The following is a 26,911-nucleotide window of genomic DNA, read 5'->3' on the forward strand; positions in this document are numbered from 1 at the left end:
AATTTGTCCCGAGTACGCTGATACCCCATATATGGGGGTAAACCACTGTTTGGGCGCATGGCAGAGCTCGGAAGGAAAGGAGCGCCATTTGACTTTTCAATGCAAAATTGACTGGAATTGAGATGGGACGCCATGTTGCATTTGGAGAGCCCCTGATGTGCCTAAACATTGAAACCCCCCACAAGTGACACCATTTTGGAAAGTAGACCCCTTAAGGAACTTATCTAGATGTGTGTTGAGCACTTTGACCCAACAAGTGCTTCACAGAAGTTTATAATGCAGAGCCGTAAAAATAAAAAATCACATTTTTTCACAAAAATGATCTTTTCGCCCCCAATTTTTTATTTTCCCAAGGGTAAGAGAAGAAATTAGACCCGAAAAATTGTTGTGCATTTTGTCCTGAGTACGCTGATACCCCATATGTGGGTGTAAACCATTGTTTGGGCGCAGGGCAGAGCTCGGAAGGGAAGGAGCGCCATTTGACTTTTCAATGCAAAATTGACTGGAATTGAGATGGGACGCCATGTTGCGTTTGGAGAGCCCCTGATGTGCCTAAACATTGAAACCCTGTACAAGTGACACCATTTTGGAAAGTAGACCCCTTAAGGAACTTATCTAGATGTGTGTTGAGCACTTGGACCCAACAAGTGCTTCACAGAAGTTTATAATGCAGAGCCGTAAAAATAAAAAATCATATTTTTTCACAAAAATGATCTTTTCGCCCCCATTTTTTAATTTCCCCAAGGGTAAGAGAAGAAATTAGACCACAAAAGTTGTTGTGCAATTTGTCCTGAGTACGACGATACCCCATATGTGGGGGTAAACCACTGTTTGGGCGCATAGCAGAGCTCGGAAGGGAAGGAGCGCTATTTTACTTTTCAATGCAAAATTGACTGGAATTAACATGGGATGCCATGTTGCGTTTGGAGAGCCCCTGATGTGCCTAAACATTAAAAACCCCCACAAGTGACACCATTTTGGAAAGTAGACCCCCTAAGGAACTTATCTAGATGTGTTTTGAGAGCTTTGAACCCCCAAGTGTTTCACTACAGTTTATAACGCAGAGCCGTGAAAATAAAAATTATTTTTTTTTTCACAAAAATGATTTTTAGCCCCCAGTTTTGTATTTTCACAAGGGTATCAGGATAAATTGGACCCCAAAAGTTGTTGTCCAGTTTGTCCTGAGTACGCTGATACCCCATATGTGGGGGGGAACCACTGTTTGGGCGCATGACAGAGCTCGGAAGGGAAGGAGCGCCATTTGGAATGCAGACTTAAATGGACTGGTCTGCAGGCATCACGTTGCATTTGCAGAGCCCCTGATGTACCCAAACAGTACAAACCCCCCACAAGTGACCCCATATTGGAAACTAGACCCCCCAAGGAACTTATCTAGATGTGTTGTGAGAACTTTGAACCCCCAAGTGTTTCACTACAGTTTATAACGCAGAGCCGTGAAAATAAAAATTCTTTTTTTTTTTCACAAAAATGATTTTTAGCCCCCAGTTTTGTATTTTCACAAGGGTATCAGGATAAATTGGACCACAAAAGTTGTTGTCCAATTTGTCCTGAGTACGCTGATACCCCATATGTGGGGGGGAACCACTGTTTGGGCGCATGACAGAGCTCGGAAGGGAAGGAGTGCCATTTGGAATGCAGACTTAAATGGATTGGTCTGCAGGCATCACGTTGCATTTGCAGAGCCCCTGATGTACCCAAACAGTACAAACCCCCCACAAGTGACCCCATATTGGAAACTAGACCCCCCAAGGAACTTATCTAGATGTGTTGTGAGAACTTTGAACCCCCAAGTGTTTCACTACAGTTTACAACGCAGAGCCGTGAAAATAATTTTTTTTTTTCCCACAAAACTTATTTTTTGGCCCCCAGTTTTGTATTTTCCCAAGGGTAGCAGGAGAACTTGGACCCCAAAAGATGATGTCCAATTTGTCCTGAGTACGCTGATACCCCATATGTTGGGGTAAACCCCTGTTTGGGCACACGGGAGAGCTCTGAAGGGAAGGAGCACTGTTTTCCTTTTTCAACGCAGAATTGGCTGGAATTCAGATCGGATGCCATGTCCCGTTTGGAGAGCCCCTGATGTGCCTAAACAGTGGAAACCCCCCAATTATAACTGAAACCCTAATCCAAACACACCCCTTACCCTAATCCCAACAGTAACCCTAACCATTTCTCTAACCCAGACACACCCAACCTTATTCCCAACCGTAAATGTAATCCAAACCCTAACCCTATCTTTAGCCCCAACCCTAACTGTTGCCCCCTTCCTAGCCCCAACCCTAGCCCTAACCCTAGCCCTAACCCGAGCAATAACCCTAGCCCTATCACTAGCCCTAACACTAGCCGTAACACTAGCCCTAACCCTAGCCCCAACCCTAGCCCCAACCCTAGCCCTAACCCTAGCCCTAACCCTAGCCCTAACCCTAGCCCAACCCTAACCCTAGCCCTAACCCTAGCCCCAACCCTAGCCCTAACCCTAACCCTAGCCCAACCCTAGCCCTAACCCTAGCCCTAACCCTAACCCTAGCCCCAACCCTAGCCCCAAACCTAACCCTAGCCCTAACCATAGCCCTAACCCTAGCCCTAACCCTTGCCCTAACCCTAATCCTAGCCCTAACCCTAGCTCTAACCCTAGCCCTAACTCTAGTCCTAACTCTAGTCCTAACTCTAGCCCTAACCCTAACCCTAATGGGAAAATGGAAATAAATAAATTTTTTAATTTTTTAATTTTTCCCTAACTAAGGGGGTGATGAAGGGGGGTTTGATTTACTTTTATAGTGGGTTTTTTAGCGGATTTTTATGATTGGCAGCCGTCACACACTGAAAGACGCTTTTCATTGCAAAAAATATTTTTTGCGTTACCACATTTTGAGAGCTGTAATTTTTCCATATGTGAGTCCACAGAGTCATGTGAGATCTTGTTTTTTGTGGGACGAGTTGACGTTTTTATTGGTAACATTTTCGGACACGTGACATTTTTTGATCGCTTTTTATTCCGATTTTTGTGAGGCAGAGTGATCAAAAACCAGCTATTCATGAATTTCTTTTGGGGGAGGCGTTTATACCGTTCCGCGTTTGGTAAAATTGATAAAGCAGTTTTATTCGTCGGGTCAGTACGATTACAGTGATATCTCATTTATATCATTTTTTTTATGTTTTGGCGCTTTTATACGATAAAAACTATTTTATAGAAAAAATAATTATTTTGGTATCGCTTTATTCTCAGGACTATAACTTTTTTATTTTTTTGCTGATGATGCTGTATGGCGGCTCGTTTTTTGCGGGACAAGATGACGTTTTCAGCGGTACCATGGTTATTTATATCAGTCTTTTTGATCGCGTGTTATTCCACTTTTTGTTCGGCGGTATGATAATAAAGCGGTTTTTTTTGCCTCGTTTTTTTTTTTTTTTTCTTACGGTGTTTACTGAAGGGGTGAACTAGTGGGGCAGTTTTATAGGTTGGGTCGTTACGGACGCGGCGATACTAAATATGTGTACTTTTATTGTTTTTTTTATTTTATTTAGCAAAAGAAATGTATTTATGGGAATAATATATATATTTTTTTTCTTTATTTAGGTTATTTATTTTTTTTTTTTTTTACACACATGTGGGGAATTTTTTTTTAAACTTTTTACTTTGTCCCAGGGGGGGACATCACAGATCATTGATCTGGCAGTGTGCACAGCACTCTGCCAGATCTGCGATCTGCTGTGCAGGGCTGCAGGCTTACCAGCGCCTGCTCTGAGCAGACACTCGGTAAGCCACCTCCCTCCCTGCAGGACCCGGATGCCGCGGCCATCTTGGATCCGGGACCTGCGGCGAGGAGGGAGGTAGGAGACCCTCGGAGCAACGCGATCACATCGCGTTGCTCCGGGGGTCTCAGGGAAGCCCGCAGGGAGCCCCCTCCCTGCGCAATGCTTCCCTATACCGCCGGTACACCGCGATCATGTTTGATCGCGGTGTGCCGGGGGTTAATGTGCCGGGGGCGGTCCGTGATATGCAGCTGACACCCGGCCGCGATCGGCCGCGCTCCCCTCATGAGCGCGGCCGATCGCGTATGACGTACTATCCCGTTGGTGGTCATACGGGCCCACCCCACCTCGACGGGATAGTACGTCAGATGTCAGGAAGGGGTTAATGACCTGGCCGTTTTTTGCAATTCTGACCAGTGTCCCTTTATGAGGTAATAACTCAGGAACGCTTCAACGGATCCTAGCGGTTCTGAGATTGTTTTTTCGTGAAATATTGGGCTTCATGTTAGTGGTAAATTTAGGTCGATAATTATTGAGTTTATTTGTGAAAAAAATGGAAATTTGGTGAAAATTTTGAAAATTTCGCAATTTTCACATTTTTAATTTTTATTCTGTTAAACCAGAGAGTTATGTGACACAAAATAGTTAATAAATAACATTTCACACATGTCTACTTTACATCTGCATAATTTTGGAAACAAATTTTTATTTTTTGCTAAGAAGTTATAAGGGTTAAAATTTGACCAGTGATTTCTCATTTTTACAACAAAATCTACAAAACCATTTTTTTTAGGGACCACCTCACATTTGAAGTCAGTTTGAGGGGTCTATATGGCTGAAAATACCCAAATGTTACACCATTCTAAAAACTGCACCCCTCAAGGTGATCAAAACCACATTCAAGAAGTTTATTAACCCTTCAGGTGTTTCACAGCAGCAGAACCAACATGGAAGGAAAAAATGAACATTTAACTTTTTAGTCACAAAAATGATCTTTTAGCAACAATTTTTTTTATTTTCCCAAGGGTAAAAGGAGAAACTGGACCACGAACGTTGTTGTCCAATTTGTCCTGAGTACGCTGATACCTCATATGTGGGGGTAAACCACTGTTTGGGCGCACGGCAGGGCTTGGAAGGGAAGGAGCGCCATTTGACTTTTTGAATGAAAAATTGGCTCCAATCTTTAGCGGACACCATGTCGCGTTTGGAGAGCCCCCGTGTGCCTAAACATTGGAGCTCCCCCACAAGTGACCCCATTTTGGAAACTAGACCCCCCAAGGAACTTATCTAGAAGCATAGTGAGCACTTTAAACCCCCAGGTGCTTCACAGAAGTTTATAACGCAGAGCCATGAAAAAAAAAAAAAAAAATTCTTTTCTCAAAAATGATTTTTTTAGCCCACAATTTTTTATTTTCCCAAGGGTAACAGGAGAAATTTCACCCCAAGAGTTGTTGTCCAGTTTCTCCTGAGTACGCTGATACTCCATATTTGGGGGAAAACCACTGTTTGGGCACAAGTCGGGGCTCGGAAGGGAAGTAGTGACGTTTTGGAATGCAGACTTTGTTGGAATCGTCTGCGGGCATCATGTTACGTTTGCAGAGCCCCTGATGTGCCTAAACAGTAGAAACCCCCCACAAGTGACCCCATTTTGAAAACTAGACCCCCCAAGGAACTTATCTAGATATGTGGTGAGCACTTTGAACCCCCAAGTGCTTCACAGAAGTTAACAACGCAGAGCCGTGAAAATAAGAAATCAATTTTCTTTCCTCAAAAATTATGTTTTAGCAAGCAATTTTTTATTTTCCCAAGGGTAACAGGAGAAATTGGACCCCAATAGTTGTTGCCCAGTTTGTCCTGAGTACACTGATACCCCATATGTGGGGGTAAACCACTGTTTGGGCACAAGTCGGGGCTCGGAAGGGAAGTAGTGACGTTTTGAAATGCAGACTTTGATGAAGTGGTCTGCGGGCGTCACATTTCATTTGCAGAGCCCCTGATGTGCCTAAACGGTAGAAACCCGCAAAAAAGTGACCCCATTTTGGAAACTAGACCCCCCCAAGGAACTTATCTAGATGTGTGGTGAGCACTTTGAACCCCCAAGTGCTTCACTGAAGTTTATAATGCAGAGCCGTGGAAATAAAAAAATATTTTTCATTCCTCTAAAATTATGTTTTAGCAAGCAATTTTTTATTTTCGCAAGGGTAACAGGAGAAATTGGACCCCAATAGTTGTTGCCCAGTTTGTCCTGAGTATGCTGGTACCCCATATGTGAGGGTAAACCACTGTTTGGGGCACACGTCAGGGCTCGGAAGGGAGGGAGCACCATTTGACTTTTTGAACGCAAGATTGGCTGGAATCAATGGTGGCGCCATGTTGCGTTTGGAGACCCCTGATGTGCCTAAACAGTGGAAAGCCCTCAATTCTAACTCCAACACGAACCCCATCACACCCCAAACCCTAATCCCAACTCTAGCCATAACCCTAATCACAACCCAAACCCCAACACACCCCTAACCACAATCCTAACCCTAATCACAACCCTAACCCCAACCCTAACCTCAACTTTAACCCCAACACACCCCTAACCATAACCCTAACCACAAGCCTATTCTTAACTCTATTTCCAAACGTAGCCCTAATTCCAACCCTAACTCTAATTCCAACCCTAAGGCTATGTGCCCACGTTGCGGATTCGTGTGAGATTTTGCCGCACCGTTTTTGAAAAATCCGCAGGTAAAAGGCACTGCATTTTACCTGCTGTTTTACCGCGGATTTCCGGTGTGTTTTATGCGGATTTCACCTGCGGATTCCTATTGAGGAACAGGTGTAAAACACTGCGAAATCCGCACAAAGAATTGACATGCTGCGCAAAATACAACGCAGCATTTCCGTGCGGTATTTTCCGCACCATGGGCACAGCGGATTTGGTTTTCCATAGGTTTACATCGTACTGTAAACCTGATGGAACACTGCTACGAATCCGCAGCGGCCAATCCGCTGCAGATCCGCAGCCAAATCCGCACCGTGTGCACATAGCCTAATTCTAACGCTAACCCTAGTTCTAACCCTAACCCTACCCCTAACCCTAGTTCTAACCCTAGTGGAAAAAAAAAAATATTTTCTTTATTTTATTATTGTCCCTACCTATGGGGGTGATAATGGGGGGGTTTCATTTACTATTTTTTTTATTTTGATCACAGTGATCAAAATGTAGCTGGAACGAATCTGCCGACCGGCAGATTCGGCGGGCGCACTGCGCATGCGCCCGCCATTTTGGAAGATGGCGGCGCCCGTGGAGGAGACGGACGGACACCGGGAGGCTCGGTAAGTATGAGGGGGGGATCGGAGCACGGGGGGAGCGGACAGGATGACGGAGGGGAGCGGAGCACAGGATGGAGGACTGGGGAGGAGATCGGTGGCGGTGGGGGGGACAGGTCAGGGTTTCCAGCCATGGCCGATGGTATTACAGCATCGGCCATGGCTGGATTGTAATATTTCATAGTTTTCATAGTGAAATATTACAAATCGCTCTGATTGGCTGTTTCACTTTCAACAGCCAATCAGAGCGATCGTAGCCACGGGGGGGGGGGGGGGTGAAGCCACCCCCCCTGGGCTGAAGTACCACTCCCCCTGTCCCTGCAGATCGGGTGAAATTGGAGTTAACCCTTTCACCCGATCTGCAGGGACGCGATCATTCCATGACGCCACATAGGCGTCATGGGTCGGATTGGCACTGACTTTCATGATGCCTACGTGTCGACATGGGTCGGGAAGGGGTTAAGGCTTGAAGCTCAGGTGCCGCCAAAGGGTATACGTTACCAAAAGGAATAGCTGCCCCAGGAAGCAGCTCAATGGGACAGTCATAATGCCTGTGTGGAGGAAGCTGATCTGCATTCTTCTTGTCACAGATGTCAGAGAACTCTTTATATGCTGGAGGTAAAGAAAATACCTGTACATGTGGTTCCGTAGCCGTGGACTCAGGGACAGTTTCTGTTAACGCTGAGTTGCTCCTTGTTGGAAAGATAATCTCCTTGGTCTCCCAGTTGATAATTGCGTTCTGAGAACGCAACCAAGGAATGCCTAAAATTACAGGAAAATGAGGAGAAGAAATTAGCAAGAAAGAAAGTTGCTCCTGATGATTAGGCTCCAACAAAATTTCAAGGGGTACGGTCTCCTGATCCACAGGCCCAGAGATTAAAGGTGACCCATCCACTGTTTCCATGGTAATTGGAGAGGCTCTTTGCTGAATTTTAATACCATGTTCCTTGGCAAATGCAATATCCATGAAATTGCCACCTGCCCCAGAGTCAATCATAGCTGCACTGGAAATCCACTATCCTGAACACAGGATCTTAATAGGGAGAGAACAGTGAGAGTTCTTTTCCTTAAGCTCCTTGGGGGTGAAGTCATAGAAAGTGAATGGAATACAGCGTTTAAAGGCAGGCTACATTCAGAGATGTCAGATTCATCATCACAGTTGTCATACTCCCCTATTGCTGCTAGCACCTTGTTAGGCCGTCTAGGACACTTAGGACAATTGATCAAGAAGTGGTCAGACTGGCCGCAGTAGAAACATAGACTTTCACGAAGGCGATGCTCCCGGCGATCATTGATCTCACGCCTCTGAACGGAATCAATTTGCATGGGCACCTCCTCCACCTCCCAAGATGTTTTACCTGCAGGCTCTTTGGAAGGAAGAGAAAAGTTAGAAATACAGTTATATGCAGCAAACTTCTCCGGCCTACGCTCAGTAAGGCAAATGTCAATGCGCACACAATGCTGTATAAATGTCTCTAGCTCTTGTGGTGACTCAGAGCGAGCTAGTTCATCTTTTACAATACTAGACAGACCCATTTTAAAAATAGGCAATTGTGCATAACTGTCCCAATTGGTATCTACCGCTAATCTCCTGAATTCAGTAGCATACTCATTAACAGGACGTTTAGCCTGGCGTAAAGACAATAAAGCAGATTCAGCGGTTGCACGGCGATTAGGATCATCAAACATTAATGCCATAGTGGCCAAAAAATCATCCAAGTTATTTAACCGTGGGTCACGAGACTCAATCATCGGATTCGCCCAGGCGAGCGCTCGTGCGGTCAGCAGCATTACTACACACAATACTTTGGATCTAGCATTAGGAAAATGGTCAGCATGCACATCAAAATATAGCATACATTGGTTCACAAAGCCATGAAATTTGTCGCGATCACCATTAAATCTGAATAGGGGCAACTTAGGTGGGCTAGCTGGTGGCGGTTGCCCAGAGGGTAAAGTCGCTTGTGCAGCTATTTGCGTGCTTATGTCCTGAAAAGCCCGCCCATACTGGGACTCTATGCCAGCAAGTTTGTTTTCCTGGGCTGCCATGCGGGTGCTTAAGTCCTGCAAAGTCTGTCCAAACACTTGTTGATTGTGTTCAAAGCTTCCAAACTTCTTTTGCAGACCTTCCACATCTTTCTGCAGTGATCTAATTATGGAAAACACCTGCTCTAATCTGCTTTCTGCAGTCATTGTTCCAGCAGTCTCCTCTTTTCTGGCTAGAGTGTCCTGTAATAATTATAGGGGATAACTCAGGAGACTCTTTGCATGGAGAAGACAACTACAGGACACAGTTTTATAAGTGGTAAAGTCTATATTATCACACGGTGATTCAAACAGGTGCAGAGAGAAACTGCAGTCCACAGCACTTGATGTAAATATTAAACGCAGCTTAGCAGTCTATAGGGAACTTCAGAGGAAAATGCAATCACGCAGAAAGTCTATGAAGCACAATTATTCTTGAGGATACTTGACACGAATAAGTCCTTGCTTAGTCCAAAACACAGATAGATATGCTTATAAGGCAGTTCAAATAATATCTTGGCTCAACCAGGGAAGCCTGGGTAATAGTCTCAGGTTTTTGCAGAGCAGCAACAGCTTACATGTCCAGCAAATGCAGATGGAAGTAAAGACGAGCAGCAGATGAAGGAGGATTACTGGAAACTGGTGAATGCAGCAGGAACTCAGAGCAGAGTAGCAGGATCACCACACAGGTTCACAGGAGCAGGTATACTGCCAGGGAGTAATCGGAGTCAGGCGCTGGATGCAAGGCAGAATACTCTAGCACTGACTGAAGGCTGGGGTGGAGTTTTATAGCAGGAAGACATAGTGCACATGAGACGAAAGACGCCATCTTGGAAAAGGGCAGTAATGCATAAAAGGTAAAAAAAATGTTCAGAGTCCTGACAGGTGACCTCACTCAGGGGCTGAATCCTCCCCATTCTTAGAGCTGTGACCGACCATTTTTATACATAGCTTGCTGAATGAACCTTGTATACGAACGACATATGATCAGGATGTGCACCACGTCGGGGTGATTCTTTTAAGTGTAAACACGGTGTAGTTACATGACCCGCTTACGGAGAAACCCGCTCCTAGCGATTTCCTTGAGCTATAGATGTCTCGATGGACATCCAGAATATATAATCCTTATATCTCTAGCCTGGATTGGTGCCAATATACATAACCTTAAAAGAACAATAGAATCCTATGCTTGCTGTACCAATTTCAGCCAGTATCCGGTGGGAGGGGGAATGAGGAGTTTTACACAGAGTCTAGTTTTCACAGCACCAAGCCATAAAAATGCTGGTGGGAGGGGGGAAAATGAGGGGTTTTGGATTACACTTACAGGCAGAGGCAGAAGGAGAAAAGCTGTTTTTCCTCAGCTGGAAGGGGGGCTGTCATCACCCACAGGCATGGGTCTGAAAAGCCATGGACCTTTTTGGTATGTACTCAAAACATGGCATACTCATATTATCATGACAATAACTCATATACTATCCACATTTATATCCACATTTATTCCATGGGACTACAATGTCCTATTGTGACATTTATTAAACTCCAATTACATACCCATCGTGTGGATGAATGTTGATGCGTGCGTTGCACAGAAGCGCTGTGGGGTCTAAAGACTGGAAGGTACTGTATGTATGCGCTCCACTGTTTGAACGCAATGACTATAAAGTGGGCGGTCTGACTGGAAGTACAAGGTCCGACCGGTAGTGATGTGAGCGTGCCACTGCTGGAACACCGAGAGGATGAGGTAGGCGTACTAACCGGAAGTCTGCTGTCCGGCCGGAAATTACGTAGGTGTTCCACCACCTCACTGTCAGGACGCAACGGTAGTGGATGGGACGGAAATGAGGTAAGTGTTCCACTGCTGAAGTGCAGTGACACATGGAACATAGAGGATTATACATTTGACTGACCCTAGGGGCGCGTGTAAAGCATTGGCTACCCCTAATGATACGGAAAAGAGGTCAGACGCTGGAATGATCCAGGGACTATTTAACTGACAGCAAAGTGAATGAATGAATTATAACTATTTCCTTCTTTTCCCCTGACAGGGATGCTGATGCAATCAGCCTTCTATGAGGTTCTGCTTGCCACTGCAAGGAACCCATTATAGACAATATTATATCTTTTGAAAAAGGTTTATTCTACCCCCTGATGAACCTTCCCCCCCCGAACGGAGGGAGAAACGCGTAGGGGAGGCTACATGTCCCTATGGGTAACTTATAACAGGTTTACACTAAGGTACTGCCCTTGTTAGGGCAGGAGCAACACAGGGGCACGACATGGAGAGGTAAAATACTAAAAAATACTCCTGAAAATCCCCCTATCATATTTGTTGATTTTTTATTGTCTGAGTCAAAGATATTCTGAATATGAAGTGATGGAAAAATACAGGACGAAGGAGGTTCTACATTATTGAGATTGTGCCAGTTTTTTATCTAGAGCACGGCTGTTTGGAGCACTTTCGCTTTATGTATGTTTTGTTGTTTATTATGCATCGTGGATTAGGGCATATTTTAGGGCATTATCATTAAAGGATATGATTTATATATATTTTTGCCTACTCTGTTGGTAACATTTTTGGTGCAAAACCTGATGAAGTAGAATCAGATTATTTTTTTTATGCACTACAGTTGATCAGCATGCATAAGAAACACATGTACCCTAACAAAAACGCAACAAAACCTGCTTTTGTCACACAAATTTCTTACCGCCAAGAGAGCAGGTTTTACGTGCAGGAAAAAATGCATCAAAATTGCAACGTGTGAACATATCAAACCAAATTCCCCATATGAGATAAATGAGGAAAAACGAGGCTTTAGCAAACTATACCATATACATAAAATATATAATTTTATTAACAAATAATTTAAAACAATATTTACAACAAGAAAAACCTCTTCATAAAATAGCTGGGAACAACATCTCAGCAGGAGAAATGCAAAAATGGCAATAAAATATAATATATGAAGGCTACCGGTACCAATATGCACACCAACTGCACTAATCTGGTATAAATCCTAAAGAATTAGGAGCTACAGTAAATCATAAAAGGATTATTATGGAAACAAAATTCCTATAATATCTGTAACTATATAAATCCATTCATTAATCCACTCCTAATGCTAATATAGAGCTGAAATAAGGTGCATCGTGCTATAAAAATTGGACCATGCCCATAAATAATGCCAAAAGAATCAGACTTACATCAGTGTAAACTCCAAGCAGAGAGTGCTCCACAGCGACCCCGACAGCGCCGTTTCTCCTGACTGGCTTCCTCACATAAGGGGCGTAAGTGTCTATCACTAGCTACTCTGCCTTTATATACCATAGGAACAGCTGTTCTGAGCGTCGGCATAATGGGGATGGTGTAGCGCATGCGCAGGTTCTCAGACGTCACTAAGTAAAAGTGACTTCTGGAACTCTGCGCCTGGAACGCGAGCGTGGAACGCTTCGCCCTCCTATGTGCACAGAGCAGGAAGTTACCGTGACATCACTAACCGGTGCATGCGCAGCCCACATGCAGAGGCTGAAAAGAAGCGCCGGTGAATATACCGAAGGCAGAGATAGAAGAAAAAATATCTAATTACTAAAACAAACATTCTAGGTGGCTGCAACATGAATAAATATAATGGCATTTATATATATATATATATATATACACACAGAACGGGGACTATAAAAGACATACAAGCCATATAAATACCCACATATAAAAATAAATAATTATAAAAAAATATACAACTATATAAAATATTACAAATAAGTGATAAAGTATGTTAATACAAATATAATATTGATATCTTATAAATATACATAATACATCCATCCAATACCAGAATTAATAGGTGAACAATGTGTATATAACAAATAATTTGCTAATTTATAGTATAATTATCAAAAATGATTCAATTAATTAATAAATATATCATTAATAAATACATAAATTAAATAAAAAGTGTAGGTGCATATAATAAAGACATAAATAAACAAACATATAACAGTCTCCGAGATATTAAAGTCTGTGAACATCATCATGTGGCTTCCTGCTGCTGTATCTTCTTTCTACAACTTCATCAGAAAAAGAAAGCTGCTATTTCATGTTCAATAGAATTTATGAAGATTATTATTGATAAGAACACTGCTAGCCTGAATATGCTGGATAATGAAATTGAGGAACTACATAAAACCCTTAAGAGACAATTAGCGGCAGATAAGATGGAAAACTTCACACAGACTATGGAAAAAGAAATAGATAAAAAAGAAACTGATATTAGTGAACTCAAACTCAAGAAATTTATGAGAGACACCACGGATTTTGAGACAGATAAGATCTTCAGATGGCAGCTTCCCAAAAAGAAATCTGATTTCAGGTTCAAAAATAATGGGATCTCTACGAGAACAATCATCATATGCGGAAAGCAGTACTTCATGTAGTGAAGCGGAGAGCTTCAGTGAGACCTCCACACGTACCAGGGCTCTTCCAATAGAGATAATAGGAGATATCCTGATATCTTCTATAATAAGAAGACCAATAGACGTGGCAGTGACAGATTAAAGGTAATAAATTTATCAGATCATGTGCTAACAGAATCTCAAACACGACTTTTGGAAAAGGGTCTAACTTTTTCACCCTCTTCCTACTTAGATAAGTTCGAAGTATTTAAGGATTTGCATCTGTTTGCACGCAAGATCATTTTAGAGAAATTACACCATAGAACAGATCTAGATGAAATATTTCCTACTGATGTCGAAAAGGAAGCTTTGAGGTGTTTGGAGGAACTGCTAGAAGAAATGAACAGGAAATGGATGGTAAGTTTCCCATGCATCTGTTGGGGAAATCAAGTAAATTACCTAGTCTGAATACCTGCTCAGCAGTGAACATTTTTATTAAGATGGTGATTAAAGAAGTTGAGAGTTTGCCGGCTGTCCCTAATTGGATGTCTAATTTGAGTGCTAATGAGAATAGGGCGCTTAAAGAATTACAAGCAATGGATGATGTCGTCATCAAGCAGGCGGATAACAAGGTGTTGTGGCCTTGTAAAATGCACGAGAAACAAGCATATAAAATATTGGGCAACACCAGTGGTTACAAGAAGTTGTGTTATAACCCCCTAACTGAGTTCCAGCAAGAACTAGTTAATATTCTTGAATCCGCCTTTGATGACGGCATCATCCCTAAAAAATTGGTTGATGTTGTAATTAAATTGCAACCCAAAATGGCAACATTCTATTTGCTGCCCAAATTGCACAAGAGTCCAACAGATCCGCCAGGAAGGCCCATCGTGGCAGGGAATGGTAGTCTTTGTGAAATAATCTGTACTGTTGTAGATTATTACTTGCAGCCGTTAGTACAGACACTACCTTCGTATATTAAAGATACTACCATGATGTTAAAAAGACTGGACTCGCTGCATTTGGACAAAGGGGCGGTCTTAGTTACGGCCGATGTGGAGGCACTTTACTCTTCCATTAGGCATGATGATGGTTTGGAGGCAGTTTCCCACTACTTGTATGAGAGCAACATGGAGTCCCCACTAATTGAGCTTCTTTTAACTCTGTTGAAGTTCATATTAGAACATAATGTATTTATATTCAACAAGGAGGTGTTTATTCAACAGCAGGGTACTGCCATGGGGGCCTCTTGTGCCCCGGCTTATGCCAACTTATTCATGGGGTACTGGGAGCGATGTGTTTTTCAGGACGATGATTGGGATATTCAAGCCATACAGGGGTGGAGTCGTTATATCGACGACATCCTGTTTATATGGGAAGATTCTATTGACAAATTGCCTTTGGTCATGACCAGACTTAATCAGAATCCTTTTAATATCAAACTGACTTATAATTTTGGTAGAAAAGTTGAGTTTTTGGATCTGAGCATCTTGGCTTTGGAGGATGGTAAGATTGTCACGGACGTCTTTAGAAAACCCACGGCAACTAACACCTTGTTGCACGCTTCCTCTGCACACCACAGGTCTACTATCAATGGCACACCGACTGGGCAGTTTCTCAGAATTAAGAGGATTTGTACGACCACTGATGATTATGATAATCAAGCTTCTGATCTGGCTAGAAGATTTGGTGACAGAGGATACAGTAATCGACAAATCAAAAGGGGACTCAAAAAAGCCGCCGATGTCTCTAGAGATGAACTGCTATATGGTAATAAACGGAAAGCTGAAGTAAAAAATATTAAGAATGAAGTGAGGTTCATTACTAAGTTCAACAAACAATGGCCGGAATTATCTAAGATTATGCATAAGCATTGGAGTATTCTACTATCTGATCCTATTCTGAATACATTTCGTCCGAGTCGTCCTCTAATGGTTCCTAGAAGATCCTGGAACCTAAAGGATCTTCTTGTACATAGTCACTATTCTGCAACTGGTTACAAGCCTGCTATGTTTGGATGTAACGGCTTTTTTCCTTGTAAAATGTGCAAAGGATGTTGTAATTTGTTTAGAAGTAGTTCGTTTACTAATTTTGATGGATCTAGAGTTTTTGAGATACGTAAGAGGCTCACCTGTACATCTAAAGGTGTGATACATCATGCCCATTGCCCATGTAAAAAAGTTTACATTGGTCTAACTACGCGAGAATTACGGGTAATAACAAGGGAACATGTACATTGAGAAGTCTGTAACCGTCAATGATCTTAGTACTTTAAAAACTCTGCCTAGGCATTTTAAGGTACATCACCAATCTGATCCTAGGGGACTTAGATCCAGGCTATTGATCAGATCCAACTTGGTATTAGAGGGGGGTAACCTAGCCAAAGCTCTAGCCCAAAAAGAGAGTAAATGGATTTATTTATTGGGAACTTTGGCACCACATGGCCTTAATGAGACCCTGGGCTTTAATTCTTTTTTATAATAAATTCCAATCTCCTAGTGTTGTACCCATTGTTCTTTCACCTATCTAGCATTGCTTCAAAGTCCTTCATTATTTTGAGGTTCCGCTTTTTTTCTTGAGGCCTTTAGTTTTTGTTTTTGCATTTTTCTCCTTTTTATCTTGAATATTTCTTGTAGTCTTTTAATTGTGTTTGTATGTGTCTATATGTTTTAGACTAATTGTGTATGTTTTATATTTAGTGATCAAGTTTATATGTTTGGCAGCAACTTACCTTATGGTACTTTATCCTTCTGATATGATGGCCTCCTCTTTTTTCTGATGAAGTTGTAGAAAGAAGATACAGCAGCAGGAAGCCACATGATGATGTTCACAGACTTTAATATCTCGGAGACTGTTATATGTTTGTTTATTTATGTCTTTATTTATTATATGCACCTACACTTTTTATTTAATTTATGTATTTATTAATGATATATTTATTAGTTAATTAAATCATTTTTGATAATTATACTATAAATTAGCAAATTATTTGTTATATACACATTGTTCACCTATTAATTCTGGTATTGGATGGATGTATTATGTATATTTATAAGATATCAATATTATATTTGTATTAATATACTTTATCACTTATTTGTAATATTTTATATAGTTGTATATTTATATATTTATTTATTTTTATATGTGGGTATTTATATGGCTTGTATGTCTTTTATAGTCCCCGTTCTGTGTGTATATATATATATAAATGCCATTATATTTATTCATGTTGCAGCCACCTAGAATGTTTGTTTTAGTAATTAGATATTTTTTCTTCTATCTCTGCCTTCGGTATATTCACCGGCGCTTCTTTTCAGCCTCTGCATGTGGGCTGCGCATGCACCGGTTAGTGATGTCACGGTGACTTCCTGCTCTGTGCACATAGGAGGGCGAAGCGTTCCACGCTCGCGTTCCAGGCGCAGAGTTCCGGAAGTCACTTTTACTTAGTGACGTCTGAGAACCTGCGCATGCGCTACACCATCCCCATTATGCCGACGCTCAGAACAGCTGTTCCTATGGTATATAAAGGCAGAGTAGCTAGTGATAGACACTTACGCCCCTTATGTGAGGAAGCCAGTCAGGCGAAACGGCGCTGTCGGGGTCGCTGTGGAGCACTCTCTGCTTGGAGTTTACACTGATGTAAGTCTGATTCTTTTGGCATTATTTATGGGCATGGTCCAATTTTTATAGCACGATGCACCTTATTTCAGCTCTATATTAGCATTAGGAGTGGATTAATGAATGGATTTATATAGTTACAGATATTATAGGAATTTTGTTTCCATAATAATCCTTTTATGATTTACTGTAGCTCCTAATTCTTTAGGATTTATACCAGATTAGTGCAGTTGGTGTGCATATTGGTACCGGTAGCCTTCGTATATTATATTTTATTGCCATTTTCGCATTTCTCCTGCTGAGATGTTGTTCCCAGCTATTTTATGAAGAGGTTTTTCTTGTTGTAAATATTGTTTTAAATTGTTTAATAAAATTATATATTTTATGTATATGGTATAGTTTGCTAAAGCCTCGTTTTTCCTCATTTATCTCATATGGGGAATTTGGTTTGACATGATTGCTGTGAGGTATGCGCATTATGGTCTATGGACATTTGATAAAACGTGTGAACATAGCCTAATACTACTTGGTAAAAAACATTTACTTGTGATTTATGGTTTCATATGTCTATATTTTTCTATAGGGAACTTCTGATCCAGAAAGGGCGCTGGCAGTTGCCAAATTCATGTAAGTTTATTGATGATTGTATTTCTGTATGTGTGATGTATTGTGCAAAAGTGTAAGATAAATCTGCTAAAATAAACATTCCAGTAAAGAAAGGCCAGAGGTACGGATTTGTTTGACCTCTGTTATCCACAAGCTGTTAGACACTCGAGATTATTACTAGTGATGATCGAGTGTACTCGTTGCTCGGGTGATCTCCGAGTATTTATGACTGCTCGGAGACTTAGTTTTCATTGCGGCAGCTGAATGATTTACAGCTACTAGTCTGCTTGATTACGTGTGGGAATTCCCTAGCAACCAGGCAACCCCCACATGTACTCAGCCTGGCTAATAGCTGTAAATCATTCAGCTGCCGTGATGAAAACTATATCTCCGAGCAGTCACAAATACTCGGAGGTCACCCGAGCGTGCTCGGGAAAACCCGAGCAATGAGTATACTCGCTCATCACTAATTATTACAATATTTCTCCTTGTGCAGCAAATTTGAATTTTCCATTGTCTTTGAAAAAGTTGTCCAATTTGTTTTTGTTTTTCCTACATAGTGGTAGCATGCACCATTTATGTCCAATGCACTTGTATATCTCTGATGAATGAAAAGAGTCTTAGAGTGAAAATCACAAGCGCACTTCTGTTCTTCGTGTCCGTATAATGTGACTCTCCCATTTATTAGTGTTTACTGCTAATATCATCCAGACAAGTTGATCTTACATCTGATAATTATTCTATTGTCAGTCTCCCAGTATGCAGTAAATTGTGATGCTATGCTTTTTATTTCTGGGCTGATGAATAGCCAATAGGGTCAACCACTATACACTAATCTGACAACGGGAGTGTCTTATTTTCAGTTAATACTGACTTTTTGAAAATGCTTACACATTTAGTAAAGGGAGTGTATTACCACTTTTAACCCCTTCACGACCAGAGGTAGTTCCGTTTTTTGCGTTTTCATTTTTTGCTCCACTTCTTTTGCATCAGGGATTGTGACAAGTGATTAAACGGTGCTTTAATATACATATATATACTACTGTAGCTGTACTACCCGGCTTTGCCCAGGTTAATAACTGCTGTTAGCAAAATAGAATGTGTTAACAAAAATGTATTCTGCACACAAAAACCACAAAACAAATAGATAGAAATGTAATTACTAAAAGGCAAAAACTAAGTTCATTGGCTCTTGAGGAAGCAGCTCTTGTTTTAATGTCTGCAAGCCTCGCTTCCCTCTGCTCAGAAAGTTCATTGACTCTTGAGGAAGCAGCTGCTGTTCTCATGTGTGTCCGCCATGTTTCTCGGTCTTCACATTATTCATTGGCCCGTAATGCAGCTTTTCTTTTCGCATCAGCTGACATTCGTGCCATGGAATTCTTTTCCTATGAGGCATTATTGTGGTAAAAATAGTCTGTAACTGGCAGTTTCTATATCCTCTCACATAGAGGTAATGTAACTGACATCAGCCTTTCCACCAACACACCCTAACTGACATGCTATTACCTCACACAAGCTTTGTTATACTGAGAATGTCCTTTGTTGCCTATATTAACCAATCAGAGCTCAGATTAATTAACTGTAACAAAATAGAAGCCTAGCTGTGGTTGGTTGCTATTGGCAGCCTGATAAATCCCCAGCCAACAGGAAGCTCTCCCCCTGGCAGTATATATTAGCTCACACATACACATAATAGACAGGTCATGTGACAGCTGCCGAATTTCCTATATGGTACATTTGTTGCTCTTGTAGTTTGTTTGCTTATTAATCAGATTTTTATTTTTGAAGGATAATACCAGACTTGTGTGTGTTTTAGGGCGTGTTTCATGTGTCAAGTTGTGTGTGTTGAGTTGCTTGTGGCGACATGCATGTAGCATTTTTTGTGAGATGAGTTTTGTGTGGCGACATGCGTGTAGCATCTTTTTGCGTGTCGAGTTGCATGTGACAGGTTACTGTAGCAAGTTGTGTGCAGCAAGTTTTGCGCATGGCGAGTTTTGCGCGTGGCGAGTTTAATGTGTGGTGCGTTTTGAGTATGCAAGTTTTGTGTGAGGCAACTTTTGCATGTGTTGCAACTTTTGTGCATGTGGCAATTTTTCCGCATGTGCAAGTTTTCCATGTGGCGAGTTTTGCATGTGGTGAGCTTTGCACGCGTGGAGAGTTTTGCGTGAGCCTAGTTTTGCATGTGGCGAGTTTTGAGTGGAGACTTTTGTGTTTCGACTTTTATGTGGCGAGGTTGATGTATGTGTGGTGAAATGTGTGCTGAGGGTGGTATATGTGTTCAAGCACGTGGCAGTGTCTTGCGGATTTTGTGTGTGTGTTCATATCCCCGTGTGTGGTGAGTATCCCATGTCGGGGCCCCACCTTAGCAACTGTACGGTATATACTCTTTGGCGCCATCGCTCTCATTCTTTAAGTCCCCCTTGTTCACATCTGGCAGCTGTCAATTTGCCTCCAACACTTTTCCTTTCACTTTTTCCCCATTATGTAGATAGGGGCAAAATTGTTTGGTGAATTGGAACGCGTGGGGTTAAAATTTCACCTCACAACATAGCCTATGACGCTCTCGGGATGCAGACGTGTGACTGTGCAAAATTTTGTGGCTGTAGCTGCGACGGTGCAGATGCCAATCCCGGACATAAACACATTCAGCTTTAAATATTAGAGATATATGTATATATTATTGTAAGGCAGTGACTGGTGTTACATGTGAAGGTTGCTGTGTGTTCCCTCCCAGGAAGTGCACAGAGGCGTATTGAGGTCAAAACCATGGAGTGCATTGCAGTCACAGGCGTAGCTGTGATTGCAATGCAGAATAAAAAAGTAAGTGTTAGTATTCAGCAAACTATTTGTCCAAGACAGATTTAGGGAAAACCTGCTCTGGGCTGTTGTGTTTTGAAACAGACAAAAGGATGGTAGTGGTGCAGTCTATTCCATTCCCTGCCCGGGTCTTCCATGTGGCCCATGGCCACAGATTCCAATTGAAAGCCCTGTAGTAAAGGGTTTGGGTGTCAGTTTCAGAATCGGTGTCAGTCTGGTGTTGGCAGGAGTACAGAGCAGGAGGCTCTGCAGAACTCCACCTGTGTGAGGCAAAACAGGCCAGCGGAGTCAAACAGCCAAGGCAGCTGGAAGGCCTGGCACCCACAGCGTGCAGTGTAGTCGCCCATGGCAACTGGTCTTGAAGTTGGACAGTTATGTTTGGCTGCAATCCAGAGGATATGGTCCCCGGTGGCGATCCGGAGGATATTGTGTGCTGTGTTTTTGTGTGTTGAGCATTAACCCCTTAAGCCCCGAGGGTGGTTTGCACGTTAATGACCGGACCAATTTTTACAATTGTGACCACTGTCCCTTTATGAAGTTATAACTCTGGAACGCTTCAACGGATCCCAGTGATTCTGACAATGTTTTCTAGAGACATATTATACTTTATGATAGTGGTAAAATTTCTTTGATATTAGCTGCGTTTATTTGTCAAAAAAAAAAAGTGAAAATTTCGCAATTTTCCAACTTTGAATTTTTATGCCCTTAAATCACAGAGATATGTCACACAAAATACTTAATAAGTAACATTTCCCACATGTCTTCTTTACATCAGCACAATTTTGGAACCAAACATTTTTTTTTTGTTAGGGAGCTATAAGGGTTAAAAATTGACCAGCAATTTCTCATTTTTACAACACCATTTTTTTTTTTAGGGACCACGTCACATTTGAAGTCATTTTGAGGGGTGTATATGATAGAAAATAACCAAGTGTGACACCATTCTAAAAACTGCACTCCTCAAGGTGCTCAAAACCACATTCAAGAAGTTTATTAACCCTTCAGGTGTTTCACAGGAATTTTTTGAAAAAAAAATGAACATTTAATTTTTTTTCACAAAAAATTTACTTCAGCTCCAATTTGTTTTATTTTACCAAGGGTAACTGGAGAAAATGGACCCTGTCATGATATGTACTTTTGCCCTGTCCTGTTGAGTAATATGCCATTTGATGTATGTAACTGTTCTCTGGTTTCTATTAGCTGTAATTTATGTATTTTCTTGAGCTGGGAGTTCACCTGTAACAATATGTCTCCTTCCCCCAATACTTGCAGCCCTAAGCTATAATGTAATTAAGCTTTGTCAACACCACTAGTGAAGAATAGCCATTCTTCCTCACAGCAGGTGGCTAGTCAAATGTACATACTAGATAGACTAAGGGTACTGTCACACTCTGCAACTTTCCAACGATCACGACCAGCGATACGACCTGGCCGTGATCGTTGGAAAGTCGTTGTGTGGTCGCTGGAGAGCTGTCACACAGACAGCTCTCCAGCGACCAACGATGCCGAAGGCCCCGGGTAACCAGGGTAAACATCAGCTTACTAAGCGCAGGGCCGCGCTTAGTAACCCGATGTTTACTGGTTACCATCGTAAAAGTAAAAAAAAACAAACAGTACATACTCACATTCCGGTGTCCGTCAGGTCCCTTGCAGTCTGCTTCCCGCTCTGACTGACTCCCGGCCGTAAAGTGAAAGCAGATCACAGCGGTGACGTCACCGCTGTGCTCTGCTCTTACATTCCGGTCGGGAGTCAGTAAGAGCGGGAAGCAGACTGCGAGGGACCTCACGGACACCGGAATGTGAGTATGTACGTTTTGTTTTTTTTTTACTTTTACGATGGTAACCAGGGTAAACATTGGGTTACTAAGCGCGGCCCTGCGCTTAGTAACCCGATGTTTACCCTGGTTACAAGCGAACACATCGTTGGATCGGTGTCACACACACCGATCCAACGATGACAGTGGGAGATCCAGCGACGAAAGAAAGTTCCAAACGATCTGCTACGACGTACGATTCTCAGCAGGGTCCCTGATCGCTGCTGCGTGTCAGACACAGCGATATCGTATGGATATCGCTGGAACGTCACGGATCGTACCGTCGTAGCGACAAAAGTGCCACTGTGAGACAGTACCCTAAGCGGAGCCGACCAGTCTAGAATCTTCTGGTGGACCCAACCATTGAATAGAAGGTGTGACCCCTACCCCCCTTCATGGGCGGATCCCAGGAGCACAGACAAGAGACCCATGTGTGATCTAGCCAGTTGGATACTGGAAGAGAAGGAACCGAAGCTGTCTGAGGAAGCAATCGGTATCCGTGTGATTGTGGTGGATCTGTTGGACTCGTGGAAGGACTATTGTTTCGTTTATCGGGTGCGAGATTACTGGAAAGCACCTCCAGATCTGTTTCTTTACTTGGACTTATTGTGGACTTCTCATGGACTTGAAGGACATTATGGATATTTGATGTTGCTTTAATAAATCTCGTTGGATCGTCCCTCGGCCTGTTGTCCCTTCCTGCTCTGCCGTACACCCCGTCACAGACCCCAAAAGTTGTTGTACAATTTGTACTGAGTACCCCGATACCCCATATGTGGGGGTAAACCACTGTTTGGGTGCATGGCAGAGCTCGGAAGGGAAGGAGCGCCATTTGACTTGGTAAACCACTGTTTGGGCGCATGGCAGAGCTCTGAGCGCCATTTGAGTTTTCAATGCAAAATTGGCTGGAATTGAGATGGGACGCCATGTTGCGTTTGGAGAGCCACTAATGTGCCTAAACATTGAAACCCCCCACAAGTGACACCATTTTGGAAAGTAGACCCACTAAGGAACTTATCTAGATGTGTGGTGAGCACTTTGACCCACCAAGTTCTTCACAGAAGTTTATAATGTAGAGCCGTAAAAATTAAAAATAATATTTTTTCACAAAAATGAACTTTTCGCCCCCAATTTTTTATTTTCCCAAGGGTAAGAGAAGAAACAAAAGTTGTTGTGCAATTTGTCCTGAGTATGCCAATACCCCATATGTTGGGGTAAACCACTGTTTGGGCGCATGGCAGAGCTCGGAAGGGAAGGAGCGCCGTTTGACTTTTCAGTGCCAAATTGGCTGGAATTGAGATGGGACGCCATGTTGCGTTTGGAGAGCCTCTGATGTGCCTAAACATTGAAACCTCCCACAAGTGACACCATTTTGGAAAGTAGACCCCCTAAGGATCTTATCTAGATGTGTTGTGAGAGCTTTGAATCCCCAAGTGTTTCACTACAGTTTATAAAGCAGAGCCGTGAAAATAAAAATTATTTTTTTCCACAAAAATTATTTTTTAGCCCCCAGTTTTGTATTTTCCCAAGTGTAACAGGAGAAGTTGGACCCCAAAAGTTGTTGTGCAATTTGTCCTGAGTACGCTGATACCCCATATGTTGGGGGCAACCACCTTTTGGGCGCATGGCAGAGCTCGGAAGGGAAGAAGCACCATTTGGAATGCAGACTTGGATGGAATGGTCTGCAGGCGTCAAGTTGCATTTGCAGAGCTCCTGATGTACCTAAACAGTAGAAACCCCCCACAAGTGACCCCATATTGGAAACTAGACCCCCAAGGAACTTATCTAGATGTGTTGTGAGAACATTGAACCCCCAAGTGTTTCACTACAGTTTATAACGCAGAGCCGTGAAAATAAGAAATCATTTTTTTCCCACAAAAATGTTTTTTAAGCCCCCCAAATTTTTATTTTCCCAAGGGTAACAAGACAAATTGGACCTCAAAAGTTGTTGTCCAATTTGTCCTGAGTATGCTGATACCCCATATGTTGGAGTAAACCCCTGTTTGGGTGCACGGGAGAGCTCGGAAGGGAAGGAGCACTGCTTTACTTTTTCAACCCAGAATTGGCTGGAATTGAGATCGGACGCCATGTCGCGTTTGGAGAGCCCCTGATGTGCCTAAACAGCGGAAACCCCCAATTGTAACTGAAACCCTAACCCAAACACCTAATCCCAACCACACCCCTAACCCCAACACACCCCTAACCCTAATCCCAATCCTAACCACACCCTTAACTCCAACACACCTCTAACCCTAATCCCAACCATAACCCTAACCACACCCTTAACACTGACACACCCCTAACCCTAATCCCAACCGTAAATGTAATCCAAACCCTAGCCCCAACCCTAACCCTAGCTTCAACCCTAACCCTAGCCCTAACCCCAACCCTAACCCTAGCCCCAACCCTAGCCCTATCCCTAATGGGAAAATGGAAATAAATACATTTTTTATTTTTTTTTATTTTTCCCTAACTAAGGGGGTGATGAAGGGGGGTTTGATTTACTTTTATAGCGTTTTTTTTTTAGCGAATTTTTATGATTGGCAGCTGTCACACACTAAAAGACGCTTTTTATTGCAAAAAATATTTTTTTGTGTTACCACATTTTGAGAGCTATAATTTTTCCATATTTTGGTCCACAGAGTCATGTGAGGTGTTGTTTTTTGCGGGACAAGTTGACGTTTTTATTGGTAACATTTTCGGGCACGTGACATTTTTTGATCGCTTTTTATTCCGATTTTTGTGAGGCAGTATGACCAAAAACCAGCTATTCATGAATTTCTTTTGGGGGGCGTTTATATCGTTCCGCGTTTGGTAAAATGGACATAGCAGTTTTATTCTTCAGGTCAGTACGATTACAGCGATACCTCATTTATATCATTTTTTTATGTTTTGGCGCTTTTATACGATAAAAACTATTTTATAGAAAAATGAATTATTTTTGCATCGCTTTATTCTGAGGACTATAACTTTTTTCTTTTTTCGCTGATGACGCTGTATGGTGGCTCGTTTTTTGCGGGGCAAGATGACGTTTTCAGCGGTACCATGGTTATTTATATCTGTCTTTTTGATCGCGTGCTACTCCACTTTTTGATCGGTGGTATGATAATAAAGGGTTGTGTTTTGCCTCATATTTTTAATTTTTTTTTTTACGGTGTTTACTGAAGGGGTTAACTAGTGGGACAGTTTTATAGGTCGGGTCGTTACAGACGCGGCGATACTAAATATGTGTACTTTTATTGTTTTTTTTATTTAGATAAAGGAATGTATTTATGGGAACAATTTTTTTTTCTCTTTATTTAGGAATTTTTTTTTTTTTTTTTTTTACTTTATATCATTGCCCCGTGGGGGGGGCATCATGTTATAGGGTCAGATCGCAGATCTGACACTTTGCAGAGCACTGTGTCAGATCAGCGATCTGACATGCAGGGCTGCAGGCTTACCAGCGCTTGCCACTGGACCGGAAGTAGCCCCGCGGCCACTTTGGATCAGGGGCCTGCAGGGATCCCCCTCCCTGCGCGATGCTTTCCTATGCCCCCGGAACTCTGCGATCATCTTTGATCGCAGTGTGCCAGGGGTTAATGTGCAAGGGGCGGTCCATGACCACTCCTGTCACATAGTGCCGGATGTCAGCTGCGATAGTCGGCTGACCCCCGGCCACGATTGGCCGCGCTCCCCCCATGAGCGCAGCTGATCGACGTACTATCCATTCACTGGGAATTAAGTCCCAGGTCACCTTGACGGGATAGTACGTCCAATGGGATTGAGGGGTTAAAGGGAACTTGTCACCCCCAAAATTGAAGGTGAGCTAAGCCTCTGGAATGCTGTAGATAAGCCCCCGATGTATCCTGAAAGAAAAGAAAAAGAGGTTAGATTATACTCACCTGGGCGGGCGGTCCGATCCGATGAACATCGTGGTCCGGTCCGGGGCCTCCCATCTTCTTATGATGACGTCCTCTTGTCTTCACGCTGCGGGTCCAGCGCAGGCGTACTTTGTCTGCCCTGTTGAGGGCAGAGCAAAGTACTGCAGTGCGCAGGCGCTGGGCCTCTCTGACCTTTCCCGCCACCTGCGCACTGCAGTACTTTGCTCTGCCCTCAACAGGGCAGACAAAGTACGCCTACACCGGAGCCACAGCGTGAAGATAAGAAGAAGACGTCATCGTAAGAAGATGGAAGGCCCCGGACCGTGACTCCAATCGGACCGGACCGCAGTGGGGCCGTCCCTGGGTGAGTATAATCTAACCTCTTTTTCTCATCTTTCAGAATACATCGGGGGCTTATCTACAGCATTGCAGCCTCTTAAGGCTGTGTGCACACGATGCGGATTTAGTGCGGATCCGCAGCGTTTTTTTTCCGCGCAGAAACACTCCAGATCCGCACTGTGATTTACAGTACAATGTAAATCAATGTAAAAAAAAAAAAAAACCTGTGCACATGGTGCGGAAAAATCAGTGCGGAATTGCTGCGGATTTCAAAGAAGTGCATGTCATTTCTTTTGTGCGGATCTGCAGCGTTTCTGCACACCTCCATAATAGAAATCTGCATTG

The 26,911-nt window shown here is 42.7% G+C and overlaps 1 protein-coding gene across 6 annotated transcripts in view; it reads left to right on the plus strand.

Annotated features, from left to right (window-relative positions):
• The window catches only part of DUS2 (dihydrouridine synthase 2), a 569,010-nt gene that overhangs the window by 184,472 nt on the left and 357,627 nt on the right, over positions 1 to 26,911 (plus strand). For 5 of the 6 annotated variants that reach the window (XM_077288143.1, XM_077288137.1, XM_077288139.1 and 2 more), the window contains one exon: positions 17,711 to 17,754. In XM_077288143.1, coding sequence (XP_077144258.1) covers positions 17,711 to 17,754 — 44 coding nt within the window. Of the gene's footprint in view, positions 1 to 13,110; positions 13,924 to 15,088; positions 15,277 to 17,710; positions 17,755 to 26,911 lie in introns of those variants that run through there. The other variant, XM_077288141.1, reaches the window with a different exon arrangement.

Source organism: Ranitomeya variabilis, chromosome 2 (genome assembly GCF_051348905.1).
Source record: "Ranitomeya variabilis isolate aRanVar5 chromosome 2, aRanVar5.hap1, whole genome shotgun sequence".
NCBI classification, from domain to species: Eukaryota; Metazoa; Chordata; class Amphibia; order Anura; family Dendrobatidae; genus Ranitomeya; species Ranitomeya variabilis.